We start from the raw sequence: 16,583 nt of genomic DNA, 5'->3' as shown, positions 1-16,583 counted from the left end.
GCACTTTGAAGTCTGACAATTTGATGGTCAAAATGTGTTTTTCAAAACTATCTATGGGGTGGCGAGATTACAACTTCAAAGGAGAGGAGAAACTGCTCCCTTTGAGCAACACCTGACAGTTAACCTAAGGCTAAGGAATAGCAAAGAAGTTTGGGATTTTTTTTTTTTTTAAGATTTATTTTTTGCTTTTTTAAAGATTTTATCAGCACAAGCAAGGGGAGTGGCAGGCAGAGGGAGAAGCAGGCTCCCGCTGAGCAATAAACCCTGTTTGGGACTCAATCCCAGGACCTGAGCCAAAGGCAGACGCCTAACAACTGAACCACCCAAGAGTCCCAATATTTAGAGAGCACGAACGGGAAGAGCAGAGGGAGAGAGAATCCTATGCACACTCCGGGAGCCTGAGCCAAGGCAGGGCTTGATCTTGCGACCTGAGCCCAAGCCAAGAAACATGCTTAAGGAAGTTCGGAATATTTTCATGGACCACTAGCTGTCCTTGTATTCACCAATCCAATTTCGATGCCCCAGAAGCGGGGCTGCAACATGACCCGAAAGGAGCAGTGCGTCCGAAAAACGGGTCTGGCCGCACTGGTGAACATTTCCCAAGATCACACGCAGGCGCCGGGGGCGGGGCCTCGCTCCCCGGAAGAGTCCCGCTGTCCTGCCCTCCCGCTTCCGACTCGGTTGCTAGGCTACCGGGACCCCAGCAGAAAGCTGTGGCGGGCGAGCGCCGGGAGCGTGTTCTCTGAGCGCTTCGAGGCTCGGCAGCCGTCCCTGCTGTGCGGTGGCCTCCCGCCTCGCTTAGGCTTCTCTGTCGCCGCAGGCGTCGCGCACACCCCTGCTGCCCCAGACGGGCCCGGGAGCGGAGGCGGTCGCACCCTTCCTTCCGCCCTCCTAGGAAATCTCTACACGTCCTCTCCGACTCTTCAGGAAAACTATACCCCTCACCACTTTTCCCGGCATCAGGAACCCCTGAATTCCATTTTCAGGGCCCGCTCTCCGGGCCCGTGACCTTTCTTTTTTTATCTACTCTGAGGTAACTCGGTCGGATCCCTCCATCCCCGTTTCTTTCACGTTCCTGTCGCGTCTTGTTCGGGGGTATCTCCCTCCTCCGAGAGGGAAGCATGGGAGCATCAAGGGGCCCGGCGCCTCAGGAGGCGCAGACTGGAAGACAAGCCCCCCTCCCTCATTCCTCAGGTATGCCTCGGGCCCTCAAGAGTAGGAACCAGGAGCCCAGTGCTTGGACGTTGACGAGGCTGGACTGGCGGAGACAGGGTTTCTTAAAGTCGCGTCAGAGCCGCGCAGGTGGAGGAGGGTGGGGGGAAATCGGCAGTGGGTTGTTTTTGTTTGTTTGTTTTTGTTTTTGTTTTTTTCCTCTCAGTTGTCCTGTTCTGGTTTTTTAGCTTCTGTGTAATCCGCTGCCCTTCTGGAAACTGGGCAGGGGTTGTGGCTGGATGCCGGTGTCACTGACTTGTCTTCAGCATACCGTGCAGAAGGAACATGTTCCCAGCATTGGAAACAGAGCTAAAGCAGGAGGTCGGTACACCCCCCTCTCCAGGAACTCCACAGAAATCCAATACTCCTAGAGCAGAAGGTATATTCTGGTGGCACCTTTTTCTCGCAGGAGATCTTGATCCCCAAGATAGAATAATTTGCATGAATGTCTTTCAGTTGGTTTGTTTACAGAAGTCCTCGCCAACTCAAGAACTGTTGTCCTTTGCAAAGATTTTTGTGTGCCTTTTGTTAAGAGTTCAGTATTATTTGAATGGACTTTCCTGCTTGATTGGGCTTTTCCTTTCACAGACTCTTCCTGATCCCTATGAGGACTTTATGTACCATCATCTTCAATACTATGGCTATTTTAAAGGTAATATCACATTCTTACCTACCATCACCTTTCCTGCCTTCATGGAGTAAATGGTTAGGTTAACTGGAGAGTTACACTCGGATAAATTAACGATGGCTCTTCTAGCACCAGGGAAAGATGAAGGGAAGTGAAAAGTACTTCATTATTGATCTGCTTTGTCACCTCTCCTGAGTGCCTGTGTATACAAGGCACTCCTTGTGGATCCTTGTACCAATACCACCACCCTTTCTTAATTACACCACATGGCATTAAATAGTCTTGATAATCTGGAAAGACATGTCCTCCATCTGTTCTTCGGAAGTATCTTTGCCATTCTTGCCTTTAACATGTAATTTCAGAATTAGCTTGTGATGTTTAAAAAATTGGAATTGCATTGAATCCACAGATCAGATTTCACAAGAAATGAGAGTTTTCCAATACTGGGTTCTGCAATCTCTTTTTTATTTTCATTCTGGGGGGTGTTCTGTAACCTATGAATATACCTTAGTTCTACATTTACAAAGATCTTGCTTAATATCTCCCAATAAAGATTTGTAATTTTTTCGTGGAACGTCATATTAATGTCACCATAAATGGTATCTCTTTATATTTTTATTTTCTAACTTTGTTCCTGGTATTTAGAAATAAAATTAAGTTTCAGTATTGATTTTCTTTCTATCAACCTTATTAAATTTTCTTACTGTTTCATTTTTTTTTAAAGATTTTATTTATTTATTTGTCAGAGAGAGAGAGAGAGTGAGAGCAAGCACAGGCAGACAGAGTGGAAGGCAGAGGCAGAGGGAGAAGCAGGCTCCCTGCAGAGCAAGGAGCCCGATGTGGGACTCGATCCCAGGATGCTGGGATCATGACCTGAGCCGAAGGCAGCTGCTTAACCAACTGAGCCACCCAGGCATCCCTTACTCTTTCATTTTTAAAGTGATTCCTAATTTGTTGAAAACTGAATTTCCAGTTTGCCAGATTCAGCAGAGCCCTCAAGACAAAGCAGCTTTGGGCACCTTGTTCTTTCCACCCCACCATGCTGCTTCTCAAGTCTCTCCTCGCTGTAAAATGGAGAATATGTGCTTAACTCACGGAAATTAGACTATGAAAGCTCTGTAGAAAATGGGATGTATTCTTTGTACAGACCTGTGGTGGTGATGGGTAGTAACAAGTAGTGGCACTTTTGGTAGTAGTAGTGGTTTGGGTATTGGCCTAGATGTTACAGGTGATGAAGCGGCCTTCCAGCACTTTTAATTACATTGTGTATTTGTAGCTCAGAGAGGCAGTTTACCAAACTCAGCTACGCACCAGCATGTTTGGAAGAATAATCCTCGCTACCTGGTGAGTGGCTCTTTTGGGGAAAGAGAGGATGTGATACCAGACCCGCTGCAAAAGGAGAAGCTACTATGTGAGTAATGATCAGTGTGTATGAGCCCCAGAAACCTCACTGCCTTGAGCCACTTCTTGGGGTATTCGGGAGAACATGGCCTAACATGGGTAAAGCCAGAGGAATAGCCTTGGCCAGTTCTGACATCACTCAAAAATGTTATACCTAGATCCACTTTGGATTACAGGTTTATTTCATTTTATTTTATTTTTTAAAGATGTTATTTATTTGTTAGAGTGAGAGAGAGAGAGCACAGGCAGGCAGAGTGGCAGGCAGAGGCAGAGGAAGAAACAGGCTCCCCACTGAGCAAGGAGCCCCATGCGGGACTAGATCCCAGGATCTAGGAACATGATCTGAGCCAAAGGCAGCCACTTAACCGACTGAGCCACTGGGGCATTCCTGGATTATAGGTTTAAATTAAAATACTATACATAACAGATTACTGATTTTTACACAATTGTGGCAGGTATATTTGTTAAGGCACTTTGTGTAAGAGTGGTGGAAACCAATTTCAGCTAGCTTAAAAATAATTTAAAATATATATATATATATATATAATATATTTATATATGTATGTATTTAAAGACCAAGGGGCGCCTGGGTGGCTCAGTGGGTTAAGCCTCTGCCTTCGGCTTAGGTCATGATCCCAGCATCCTGGGATCGAGCCTGGCATCGGGCTCTCTGCTCAGCGGGGAGCCTGCTTCCTCCTCTCTCTCTCTCTGCCTGCCTCACTGCCTGCTTGTGATCTCTGTCTGCCAAATAAATAAATAAAATCTTAAAAAAAAAAAAAAAAAAAAAACCTTTGAATGACACAAAACCCAAAAGCCATAAAGTACCGTTAATAAAGCAAAATAACAAACTTTAAAAAATGGTTGTGACAGATATGTCAAAGGATTATTTTCTTTAATATAGTAGCTCTAATAAGTCAATATATAAAAGGTGGCCAAATACAAAGGTGGACAAAAGACATGAGCAAGTTTTTCGTAAAAACAAACACAGCCGGGGTACCTGGGTGGCTCATTTGGTTGCGTGTCTGACTCTTGGTTCCTGCTCAGGTCATGATTTCATGGGTCATGGGATTGAGCCCTGCGACAGCCTCTGTGCTTTTTGGGGCTCTGCTTGGGATTCGTTCCCTCTGCCCCTTCTGCATGCAAGCGTGCATGAGTGAGAGCTCTCTCTTTCTAAAATGAATAAATAAATATTTTTAAAAACACACACAATTGAGGTGCCAGGGTGGCTCAGACATTAAGCGTCTGCCTTCGGCTCAGGTCATGATACTAGGGTCCTGGGATGGAGCCCCACGTCAGGCTTCCTGCTCAGCAGGGAGTTCCTCCCTCTCCCTCTCTGCCTGCTGCTCTGCGTACTTGTGCTTTCTTGGTATGTCTCTGTTAAGTAAATAAAAATCTTTAAAGAAAAGAATGTTAAAAACCACACACACACACACGCAGTCAATAAGCTTATGAAAAGATGCTCGATTTCACCTCTAATTAAAGATACAAACCGAAATGTCAAGGTGCCATTTTTTTAATTAATGGGATTTGGGCAAAAATAATTTTCCAATTACACCTATACATAGAGGTCAGGGTATGGGGGAGCACTCTCCTACACTGCTTAGGGCTGTGGATGGGTCGACTACTTTAGGAAGACAATTTGGCAATATTTGGGAAATTTCCTTATTAGAATTTTCTGCATAACCCTTGATGCAGTAATTCCATTTTCAGATGTTTGCCCACAGCCCAGTGCCCTCAAGGCTCTTCCATTCTGCGTCCCACAGCTCCTGGCAGGGAGTAGAAAGGCAGGGGTTGAGCAAAGGAAACTCATCTGGGTGGGATGGCTTATGAGCCAGCTGATTGCCTCTCTTCCGTTTCCTCCTGCCACATTTACTGACACTCAAGATAATAATAAATATTTGCAAGCCTCAATATCATAAACACCATGAAATTCATAATCCGCTGGTAGAGGTAACAAAATGTGAATGAGTTTTAGTGTGTAGTAGCTGATAGGGCTTCTTTTATTCATGTTTTGCTCATTGGCATGAAGTTTTTTTTTTTTAAGATTTTATTTATTTATTTGATAGAAACACAGTGAGAAAGGGAACACAAGCAGGGAGAGTAGGAGAGAGAGAAGCAGGCTCTCGCCAAGCAGAAGCCCGATGTAGGGCTCCATCCCAGGACCCTGGGGCCATGACCTGAGCTGAAGGCAGATGCTTAACTACTGAGCCTCCCAGGCACCCCAGAAGATTTTTTTTTTTATCATATTTGAAGCAAAGCATTTTTAAAAAAAGATTTTATCTATTTATTTATTTGAGAGAGAGAGAGAGAGAGCACGAGCTGGGTGAGGAGGGTCCGTGGGACAGGGAGAAGCAGACTCTTGGCTGAACAGTGAGCTGGACACAGGGCTTGATCCCAGGACCGTGGGATCATTACCCCAACCGAAGGCAGTTGCTCAACCAACTGAGACATCCAGGTGCCACGCAAAGTGTTTTTTTAAAAGATTTTATTTATTTTAGGGAGAGAATGTGAGCAGGGAGAAGGGCAGAGGGAGACAGAAAATCTTAAGCAGACTGCATGCCCAGGAGAGGGCTTGAGGTGGGGCTCAATCCCAGGACCCTGAGATCATGATCTGATCCGAAGTCAGGAGTCCAATGCTCAACTGACTGAGCCACCCAGGTGCCCCAGCAAAGCTTTTTTTTTTTTTTTTTTTTTTTTTTTAAGATTTATTTATTTAATTTAGAGATGGGGGGAGAAAGAGAACAGGAGCACGGTGGGTAGTCGGGGAGAGAGAATCTCATGCAGACTCCCTGCTGGTCATGGAGCCTGATCCCACAGCCCTGAGATCGACCTGAGCCAAAATCAAGAGTCTGAGACACCCCAGCACCCCACCAGTTTGCCTTCTTGCCAGCAAGTTCTGAGAGTACCTGTTTACTTACACCTGTGTCGGGATGAATGTGAAAACACACAAATGATTTTCCTGTCTGTTAGGTAGTAAACTAGTATCTCCTTGTCATACTGGTTTCCAGTTCTTTATGAGGGAATTGGAGCGAGTTTACCATCTTTTCAAATGTTTGTTGTTCCCTCCCCCCATTAAACTAGGGAAAAGATTAAGAGAGAGAAAAAATAGAGCCCTGAAATTTAAAAAAAAATTTTTTTAAAGAAAAGACAGGTATCGTGGCTCAGTTGGTTAAGCCTCCAACTCTTGGTTTCAGCTCAGGTCTTAATCTCAGGGTCATGAGATCAAGCCCTGCCTTGGGCTCTGCCCGCAGCATGGCGTCTTATTGTCCCTCTCCCTCTGCTCCTCCCCACCACCTCAGGCTCTCTAAAATCAATCAATCAATTAATCAATCAATTTTTTTTTTTTTTTTTTTAAGAAGGAATGAGGGCACCTGGGTGGCTCATTCAGTTAAACATCTGCGTTTGGCTCGGGTCATGATCCCAGGGTCCCAGGATCGAAACTCATATCAGCCTCCTTGCTTAACAGGGAGTCTGCTTCTCCCTTTCCCAGCCACCCCCCGCCCCATCATGCCCTTGTGTTTGCATGCTCTCTCTCTCTCTCTCAAATAAATAAACAAAATCTTTTTTTTTTAAGATTTTATTTATTTATTTGACAGACAGAAATCACAAGTAGGCAGAGAGAGGAGGAAGCAGGCTCCCCGTGGAGCAGAGAGCCCGATGTGGGGCTTGATCCCAGGACCCTGGGATCATGACCTGAGCCGAAGTCAGAGGCTTTAACCCACTGAGCCACCCAGGCGCCCCAATAAACAAAATCTTAAAAATAAAAAAAAAAAAGAAAGAAAACGATAAATGGGGCCCTAACTCAGGGTTGGTGGAGGGGAGGCAGTGAAAGGGTTAGAGAAAAAGAGCTGACAAAGAAGTCACAGATCCTTAGGACAAACCGTGCCTCTTCCTTCCTTTTTCTAGGGCCCACTTGTCTACCTTCCACCGTGCACAGACAGATAGAGGCTGTGAGCAGAGGTATTCCTTGTCCTTCCAGACCTGAAAACTCAAACTGCTTTCTGGGAGTTGTCTTCACTCACTGCTCTCCCCGCCAGATCTGGCACTCCCACACCCCGGGACCTTCTTCCTTTCCTCCCTCTCGCCCTTCCTTTCTTTTCCTTCTTCCTCTCATTTGCCTTCTTGTTCCCTGCCCTGGAAGCCTCTTTTCCTCCCTTTTTTCTCAGTCTGTTTCCCAAGAGCTCATCTTTTTCTCCTGCCCTGCTCACCCCCCTCCCCTCCCGTTGGCCCTTCTTCGTTAGTCTCCCTGTCCTCCCAACCACTGGTTTTTGATCTTGAAAGTTAATTTGTAGATTGTTTCACTGTAGTTAATAAGCCTCAGGTATTTTTCTCTAAAATGCTAAGGGGTGAAATAAAAGTTTCCTCTTTTGCCTCTCTCTAAGCAAAAATAATATAATATTATTTGATTTAAAAGACAAAAATTGGGGCTCCTGGATGGCTCAGTGGGTTAAGCCTCTGCCTTTGGCTCAGGTTATGATCTCAGAGTCCTGGGATCAAGCCCCTCCTTGGGCTCTCTACTCAGCAGGGAGCCTGCTTCCCCTCTCTTCCTGCCTCTCTGCCTACTTGTGATCTCTATTTATAATAAATAAAATCTTAAAAAAAAAAAAAGACAAAAATTTTCGGGGCACCTGGGGGTCTAAGTCGTTGGGCATCTGCCATTAGCTCAGGTCATGATCCCAGGGTTAGCTGGGATCAAGCCCCATGTGGAGCTCCCTGCTCATCGGGGAGCCTGCTTCTCCCTCTCCTTCTGTCCCTCTCCCTGATTGTGCTCTCTCTCTCTGTCAAATAAATAAATAAAATCTATTTTTTTAAAAGATTTTATTTATTCATTTGACAGACAGAGATCACAAGTAGGCCGAGAGGCAGGCAGAGAGAGAGGAAAGGAAGCAGGCTCCCCACTGAGCTGAGAGCCCGATATGGGGCTTGATTTTAGGACCCTGGGATCATGACCTGAGCTGAAGGCAGAGGCTTTAACCCACTGAGCCACCCAGGCTCCCCTAAATAAAATCTTAAGGAAAAAAAAATACAAAAAATTTTCTTTGAGCTTTACATTTAAATATTTAATAGACTACACAGAATGTTAATGTAACTTTTTGTAATTTCGATGCTGTAATCCTAGACTGAATCTTCTCTTTAAAGGAGACACATGTCTAGGATTGTGCCCCTGTGCTCATATTCTAATGCAGTGCTTCAAGTTAGTCATCACGGTTGAGCAGCCAAGTCCTCAGAGAGGAAAAGAAAGCCACTCACTCATTCCCTTTCCCCTTGCAGATTCCCTCATGCTTGGTTCACCACTTAAGAGCAGACAGCTTCTTCATGATGAGTTTGGAGAAGTAAAGCCATGTCTTCGAGAACCACGAGATCTCTTTGCCTTCTTCTCCAGCAGTGGGCCACTGCAGGCTCCAAGGTGGCCAATAGAATGTGAGGTCATCAAGGAAAGCCTTTGTCATATCGGTAATGTGACTTATGTGTCATGGTACTGCTGTTCTGACAGACATTGTTTTTTTTAAAGCAAAGATTTTATTTATTTACTTGACAGAGAGAGAGAACACCAGCAGGGGAGAGGTAGGCAAAGGGAGAGGGAGAAGCAGGCTCCCTGCTGAGCAGAGAGCCTGCTGTGGGCCTCCATCCCAGAACCCCACGATCATGACCCAAGCTGAAGGCAGATGCTTATCCGGCTGTGCCACCCAGTCTGTGGCACAGTCCTGAAATGATTAAGTCCTGGGAAACTGATACATACTGATCAAAGTAAAAAGTTACACTACTGTGTAAACTCAGATGCTTCTGAGGTTATTGGAATGGGAAGATATCTTTCTAGAGGCCAAAATACATCAATACTTAAATCTGTTTTCTAGTATTCCTGTCTCAGTACTAATATGGCTGGTTGAGTTTTATGAGTTGTATTTTTACCAGCCTTGATATAATTGATGAATACTATTTGTACTAGAACATAGTGGCTATTGTTTTTAATTGTATTTCGAGTTTGTTGGAAGTTTTTTTTAATGGAATGGTGGAGACTATTTTTGTGAGATTGCTGGTTATATCTCTGAGCTATTGGTGGTGCAGGTACAATCTTAAGCATTCATTATATGAGACACTTCTAAGGGTTCCATTGAAAAGTGGAGACTTTTCTAATGGCTAGAACACTTGTGCCTATCAAGCACTGTGTCTCTGTTTTAGACTGCTATATAAACAACTGGATGTTTCTTACTTTCACACTTCCCTCTTACGCTTATTCATTCAGTATATATTTATTAAGCCTCTGCTGTATGGTTTTAAGTGCAGCACTCGTGTTACAGAATGATGATGAACAAGATGGAGACACCCAGAGTTCACGTACTGGTAGGGATGCTGAAGATATACCCAGGGCATTGCCTAGAGTTTGGTCCCTCTAGGAACACTTAACCTGAGCCTGGAAGATTAGGGAGGGTTTCTGAGGAGTTGACATGTAAGTTGAGATCTGGTAAGTTACAAGTGATCCAACTGAGAGAAAATATTCCAGTTAGAGGACATGGAAGAAGAGCCTGGCATGTCTGGGCAACCAGGGAGCACCGAGCATGAAAGACCAGAGCTAACGCTCAAAATAGAGGGATGTGCTCAACATCTTAACTGGGCACAGAACTGCTCTTTAGGTGTTTGAAAATCTGGGGGAGGGATGGCATTTTGAGTTGGTACGATAACTGAGAAGTCCTAAGAGCATTTGTCCCTACCCTGGACAATTTTTGAATTAAAGTCCAAGTTGATCTGGACGAACAGTGGGATTTTGCTATTCCTATATAAAATAGGCAAAGAAAATTCCTGTGAGGATTTTAGACTCAGTTCCAAGAGAGGGGAAAAAGTGGGAAACTGGAATTTAATAATCACATTATTGCAGGAGTAATCCACTAAAGCACAAGATTTTTTTTTTTTTTAAGTAAGCTCTGTGTTCAACATGGGACTTGAACTCACCACCCCAAGATCAAGAGTTGCATTCTCTACTGATGGAGCCAGCCAGACACCCTAGCACTAGATCTTTTAGAAAGATCATTTAAAAATACACTTATTTTTTTAATTTCAAGGAAATTTAATAACAAGCACCCTAAGGTTTCAACCAAATTGACAGCTTCATCACTCCCTATCACCTTAAAGATAAGAATTTAGTATTGTTTTATTACTGAGCTATGCCTTTATTATTTGTTCTTTTTTTTTTTTTTTTTTTTTCCAGTCAGACAAAAACAATTCACCCATTTCTCCTATCCACCTCTGGCAACCACCAATGAGCTTTTTGTTTGTTTGTTTGTTTTGTTTTGTTGTTTGTTTTTTGAATCCAGTGTGTAAGAGAAATCATACAATATTTGCCTTTCTCTGTCTTACTTCACTTACCATAATGTCCTCAAGGTCTGTCCTTATTGTTAGAAATGACAAGATTTCATTCTTTTTTATAGATGAATAATATTCCATTGTATATTTATACCACAATTTCCTTATCCATTCATTCATTGATGAACACTTATGTTATTTCCATATCTTTGCTATTGTAAAGGATGCTGCAGTGGGGGTACACTTACCTTTTTGAGTTAATATTTCTATTTTCTTCAGATCAATACCCACAAATAGAATTGCTGGGTCATATGGTAGTTCAGTTTTTGATGCCACCCAGGTATCCCACAGCTTTTTACATCCATACTATTTTTCCATAGTGGCAGCACTAACCTAATTTCCACCAACACAAGGGTTCCCTTTTCTCCATATCCTTGCTAACACTTGTTATTGGTAAGTGTAAATAACACTTGTTATTTTGTGTGTGTGTGTGTGTAATTTTTTTATAGATTTTTTTTTCCATATAGTTTTTTATTTAATCTCAGGGTCTGAGTTCAAGCCCCATGGTGAAAAAAAAAATCAGGGGTGCCTGGATGGTTCCATTGCTTAAATGTCTGCCTTTGGCTTAGGTCACAATCCCAGAGTCCTAGGATGAGCCCCGAGTCAGGCTCCCCTCTCAGCAAGGAGCCTGCTTCTCTGCCTGCCACTCCCCCCACTTGTGTTTTCTTCTCTTGACAAATAAATAAATAAAATCCTTTTTTTTAAAAATGAAAAAAAAAAATCAGGGAGCTTGAAGTCTCCGGCTTTGTTCTTCTCTCAAGATTTTTTTTTGCTATTCAGAGTCATTATGGTTCCATAGAAATTTTAGGATTATTTGTTCTATTTCTATGAAAATGCCACTGGACATTTAAAAAATATTAATTCTTCCAATCCATAAATATCTTTTCGCTTATTTGTGTTTTCTTTAATTGCTTTCATTAACGTCTTACAGTTTTCAATATACAACTTTTTCACCTCCTTCGTTAAATTTATTCCTGGGAATTTTATTCTTTTGATAAAATTGTAATGAGATTGTTTCTTTATCTTATGTTAACTATCTTTCTGATAGTCCATTACTAGTGTATAAACATGCAACATATGTTTGTGTATTGATTTTGTATCTTGCAACTTTACTGAATTTATTTATTTTAATGATTTTTCGATCAAGTTTAACGGGGCGCCTGGGTGGCTCAGTGGGTTAAGCCTCTGCCTTTGGCTCAGGTCATGATCTCAGAGTCCTGGGATCAAGCCCCACATCGGGCTTTCTGCTCAGCAGGGAGCCTGCTTCCCTCCTCTCTCTCTCTACCTGCCTCTCTATCTACTTGTGATCTCTCTATATATTTCAAATAAATAAAATCTTAAAAAAAAAAGTCTTTAGTGTTTTTTGCATGTCGTGTAATCTGCAAATAGTAACAGTTTGACAGTTTTACTCATTCCTTTCCAATTTGGATGCCTTTTATTTCTTTTTCTTGCCTAATTGCTCTAACAAGGCCTTAAAATTCTATGTTGAATAGAAGTGGCTAGAGTTGGCATCTTTGCCTTGTTCCCGATCTTAGAAGATAGACTTTCAGCTTTTACATTTTGTTATTAAGGTTTTATTTATTTGTCGGAGAGGGAGAGAGAGGCAGGGCTCGACCCCAGGACCTTGGGAACATGACCTGAGCTGAAGGCAGGTCTTCACTGACTGAGCCACCCAGGCATCCCACAGCTTTTTATATCTGAGTATGCTTTTAGCTGTGGACTTTTCATATATGGCCTTTACTATGTTGAGGTTCCCTCTATACTCACTCTGTTGAGTTTTTATCATAAATGGATGTTGAATTTTGCCAATTTTTTTTGCATCTATCAAAATGATTATATGATTTTTACCCTTCATTTTTTGACTGTGGTATATCACATTAACTAATTTGCAGAAGTTGAACCATCTTTGGATCCCTGGAATAAATACCATTTGATCAGGTATATAATCCCTCTAATGTATTATTCAATTTCAATTGTGTTTTTGTGTGCCCTTGGTGTTCATTAATGACTACTGTACTTAAAATAATACTGAGAAGTTGCCCAAGTCCCATATAAGAAATTTTTAGAATTGAGTGTTAATGAAAAAATTTTGTTTCCCCTGAAATAATTGATATACTTGTTCCTCTATAGTAATAAAGAAGTACATAACTAAACTTATTTTCCTGACTTTAAAAAGAAGCTCAGCACATCTGGCTGGCTCCATCAGTGGAGCATACAACTCTTGATCTCTTGATCTTGGGATTGTGAGTTCAAGGCCCACAATGGGTATAGGGATTACTTAAAAATACAATCTTAAAAAAATAAAAAAATAAAAATAAATAAAAAGTAGCTCAGGGCCAAATTTTAGAGAGTTGTTATAGGTCAACTATATCGACATTTCTGGCTTATTTTTAACTCTTCTATTTAAAGTTTATACTTCTGTTGTATATGCTTTTTGTTAAAAATCACCTCATAGTCCATATGGAAAGAAGCAAAACATAAATTTACAAACAAATTGGAAACTTAGTGTGGGATTTGGTTTGATTCAACCAAACTAGTCGCTTGAATAATAATTATTATAATTGTATATTACTTTTGGATAAAGAACCTTTTATATTATTTCTTATGTTTTGCTTTTTAATGTTTTCTTTCAGAGTGGGTTCCACCTCAACCAGAATATTTCTATCAACCTACAGGAAATGAAAAATTACCAGAAATTGTAGGAGAAGAAAAAGGCACAGTTGTCTATCAATTAGATTCAGGTATTGTTATTTACACTGAACAGTCAGTGATTAATCATGACAGAATTATAATAAACATGTTTTCTGTAATAACAGTGATTTTTTAAAAACCTATAGTTTAGTGATAAATTGTCTTTCCAGACCAACCTAAATAGGAACCCTGATATTCATAGCCAGTCAGCTTTAAAATTTCAGTTGTTTTTTTAAAATGATGGTATTATGTCTTAAGAGTTCTAAGCCCAGGGAACCTGGGTGGCTCAGTTGTTAAGCATCTGCCTTTGGCTCAGGTCATGATCCCAGAGTACTGGGATCCAGCCCTGAATCAGGCTCCCTGCTCAGCTGGAAGCCTGCTTCTCCCTCTCTCACTCCCTCTGCCTGCGTTCCCTCTCTCACTGTGTGTTTCTCTGTCAAATAAATAAAATATTTTTTTTTTAAGATTTTATTTATTTATTTGACAGAGAGAGATCACAAGTAGGCAGAGAGGCAGGCAGAGAGAGAGAGAGGAGGAAGCAGGCTCCCTGCTGAGCAGAGAGCCCGATGCGGGACTCGATCCCAGGACTCTGAGATCATGACCTGAGCCGAAGGCAGTGGCTTAACCCACTGAGCCACCCAGGCACCCTAAATAAATAAAATCTTAAAAAAAAAAAAAAAAAAGAGGGACACCTGGGTGGCTTAGTGGGTTAAACCTCTGCCTTCGGCTCAGGTCATGATCTCAGGGTCTTGGGATCGAGCCCTGCTTCGGGCTCTCTGCTCAGCAGGGAGCCTGCTTCCCCCTCTCTCTCTGCCTGCCTCTGTGCCTACTTGTGATCTCTCTCTCTCTGTGTCAAATAAATAAATAAATAAAATCTTAAAAAAAAAAAAAAAGAGTTCTAAGCCCATTTTAGAGCTTCTTCTGTGTCATTCCCCTTCCTAAAATTCAGATATTGGATATTCGGGGAATTTGCTCTTCTCCATCTCTGTGTGTACTTTAGTAATTACTTTGTCGTATGTGCATATGACTATCATTTCCTATGTGGTTAATTAATTTCCATTAATTTGTAGGCTTCTTACAAGTAGAATCCACATCTTTTTAAAAAAATTGTAGAACAGCAATAGCAAAATATACATTCTTTTCAAAGACACATGGTACATTCCCCAGGATACATTATATGCTAAGTGGTAAAGCAAGTCTTAATATACTTTAAAAAATTGAAATCATACAAAATATATTCTCTGACCACAATAAAATTGAATTAGAAATCAACAACAGTGGGCACCTTGGTGGCTCAGTCAGTTGAGCGTCCTACTCTTGGTCTCAGCTCGGGTCTTGATCTCAGGATCATGGGTTTGAGCCCCATGTTGTGTTCCATGCTGGACTTGGAACCTACTTAAAATTAAAAATTTTTAAAAATCAACAACAGGGGGCACCTGGGTGGCTCAGTGGGTTAAAGCCTCTGTCTTTGCTCGGGTCATGATCTCAGGGTGCTGGGATTGAGCCCTGCATCAGGCTCTCTGCTTGGCAGGGAGCCTACTTCCTCCTCTCTCTCTGCCTGCCTCTCTGCGTCCTTGTGATCTCTGTCTGTCAAGTAAATAAAATCTTAAAAATAAATAAATAAAATATTTTTAAAAAATCAACAGAATGAAATCTGGGAAATGGACAAATATTTGGAAATTGAACAGCACATTTCTAAGTAACCCATGGGATAAAGAAATCATAAGGGGAATTTAAAAATGTTTTAAATTGAGTGAAAATAAAATGACATATCAAAATTTTAAAGGATGCAGCTAAGCACTGCAAGGTAAACGTATGGCTTTAAATGCCTATATTTGAAAGGAAGAAAGATCTCAAATCAATTACCTAAGCTTTCACATTAATAAATTAGAAAAATAAGCACAAACTAAGTCCAAAGCAACCAGAGGGAAGAATATAAAAAAGATAAGGATGGGAATCAGTGAAAATGGAAAACAGGAAAATAATCTGGAAAATCAAACCAAAAGTTAGTCCTTTGGAAACATCCACAAAATTGACAAAACTTTAGCTAGACCAACCATAAAAAAAAGAAGAGGAGATACAAATTACCAAGATCAGGATTGAGAGGGGACAGAAATATCAAATCTATAAAAATCAAAATAATTACAAGATGCAACTTAATGCCAACAAATTAAACAACATAGAAGAAGGGAAAACGCTGTTAGAAAAATACAAATTACCACACCTGACTCAGGGAGAAACTTTTTTTTTTTAAAGATTTTATTTATTTACTTGACAAAGATCACAAGTAAGCAGAGAGGCAGGCAGGGAGGGAAGCCGGCTCCCTGCCAAGCAGAGAGCCTGAATCAGGGCTCGATCCCAGGACCCTGAGATCACAGCTTGAACTTAAAGCAGAGGCTTAAACCACTGAGCCACCCAGGCACCCCTCAGGAAGAAACTTTAAAAGTCTGACTAGACTAAAACAAAGAAGTTGTGAATTAGTAATTAAAAATCTTCCTGCAGGGGCACCTGGGTGGTTTGGTTGGTTGGGTGGCTGCCTTTGGCTCAGGTCATGATCCTGGGGTCCTGGGATCAAGCACCGCATCGGGCTCCCTGCTCAGTGGAGAGCCTGCTTCTCCCTCTCCCTCTGACTGCTGCTCTGCCTACTCATACTCCCTATCTCTGTGTCCTAAAAAACAAAACAAAAAAAAACTTGAAAAAAAAAGTCTTCCTGCAAAAGGGTGCCTGGGTGGCTCAGCTAGCTAGTGTCTGGCTCTTTGGATTCTGCTCAGGACATGGTCTCGTGGGTCATGTGATCAAGCCCTGTCTCAGGCTCCACACTCAGAAGGTACTTTGCTTGAGGTCCTCTCCCTCTGCCCCTGCCCTCACTTGTTCATGAGTTTTCTCTTTCTCTCTCTCTTTCTCTAAAATAAATAAATTAATTAATTAAAAATTTTTTTTAATCTTCCTGCAAAGAAATTCCTTGGCCAGTTGGGGACAGGGCTTGTTTGAATTATATCAAACATTTAAAGATGAAATAGTACTGATCTGTAGTACTAATAGTAATACTCTGAAAATAGTAGCTAGAGGAAATATTTCCAACTGTTTATGAAGCTAGTATTCAGTTAGACATCCCAGGAAAACTATATTCCTTACAAATATAAATACAAAAAATCCTCAACCAAATACTAGCAAACAGGGGCACCTGGGTGGCTCAGATGGTGAGGCGTCTGCCTTTGGCTCAGGTCATGGTCTGCAGGTCCTGGGATCGAGACCCTTGTTGGGCTCCCTGCTCAGTGGGGCATCTGCTTCT

The 16,583-nt window shown here is 41.8% G+C and overlaps 1 protein-coding gene across 9 annotated transcripts in view; it reads left to right on the top strand.

The window, feature by feature from the left end:
* The first annotated feature begins 625 nt into the window (after positions 1-625).
* AGBL2 (AGBL carboxypeptidase 2) overlaps positions 626-16,583 on the top strand; it is a 43,105-nt gene continuing 27,147 nt past the window's right edge. For 5 of the 9 annotated variants that reach the window (XR_014316115.1, XR_014316116.1, XM_082747595.1 and 2 more), the window contains exons 1-7: positions 626-1,194; positions 1,401-1,533; positions 1,801-1,864; positions 3,117-3,251; positions 7,148-7,201; positions 8,513-8,695; positions 13,234-13,341. Coding sequence is in view for 7 of the 9 variants with exons in the window: in XM_082747595.1 (XP_082603721.1) it covers positions 1,498-1,533; positions 1,801-1,864; positions 3,117-3,251; positions 7,148-7,201; positions 8,513-8,695; positions 13,234-13,341 (580 nt within the window). In the remaining 2 variants the exon portion in view is untranslated. Of the gene's footprint in view, positions 1,195-1,400; positions 1,534-1,800; positions 1,865-3,116; positions 3,252-7,147; positions 7,202-8,512; positions 8,696-13,233; positions 13,342-16,583 lie in introns of those variants that run through there. The other 4 variants (XM_082747600.1, XM_082747598.1, XM_082747599.1 and 1 more) reach the window with 4 other exon arrangements.

The sequence above is a fragment of the Mustela nivalis genome (genome assembly GCF_964662115.1).
Source record: "Mustela nivalis genome assembly, chromosome: 9".
Taxonomy (NCBI): domain Eukaryota; kingdom Metazoa; phylum Chordata; class Mammalia; order Carnivora; family Mustelidae; genus Mustela; species Mustela nivalis.
The sequence above is the reverse complement of the archived record's forward strand: the minus strand, read 5'-3'. Positions and strand labels throughout refer to the sequence as shown.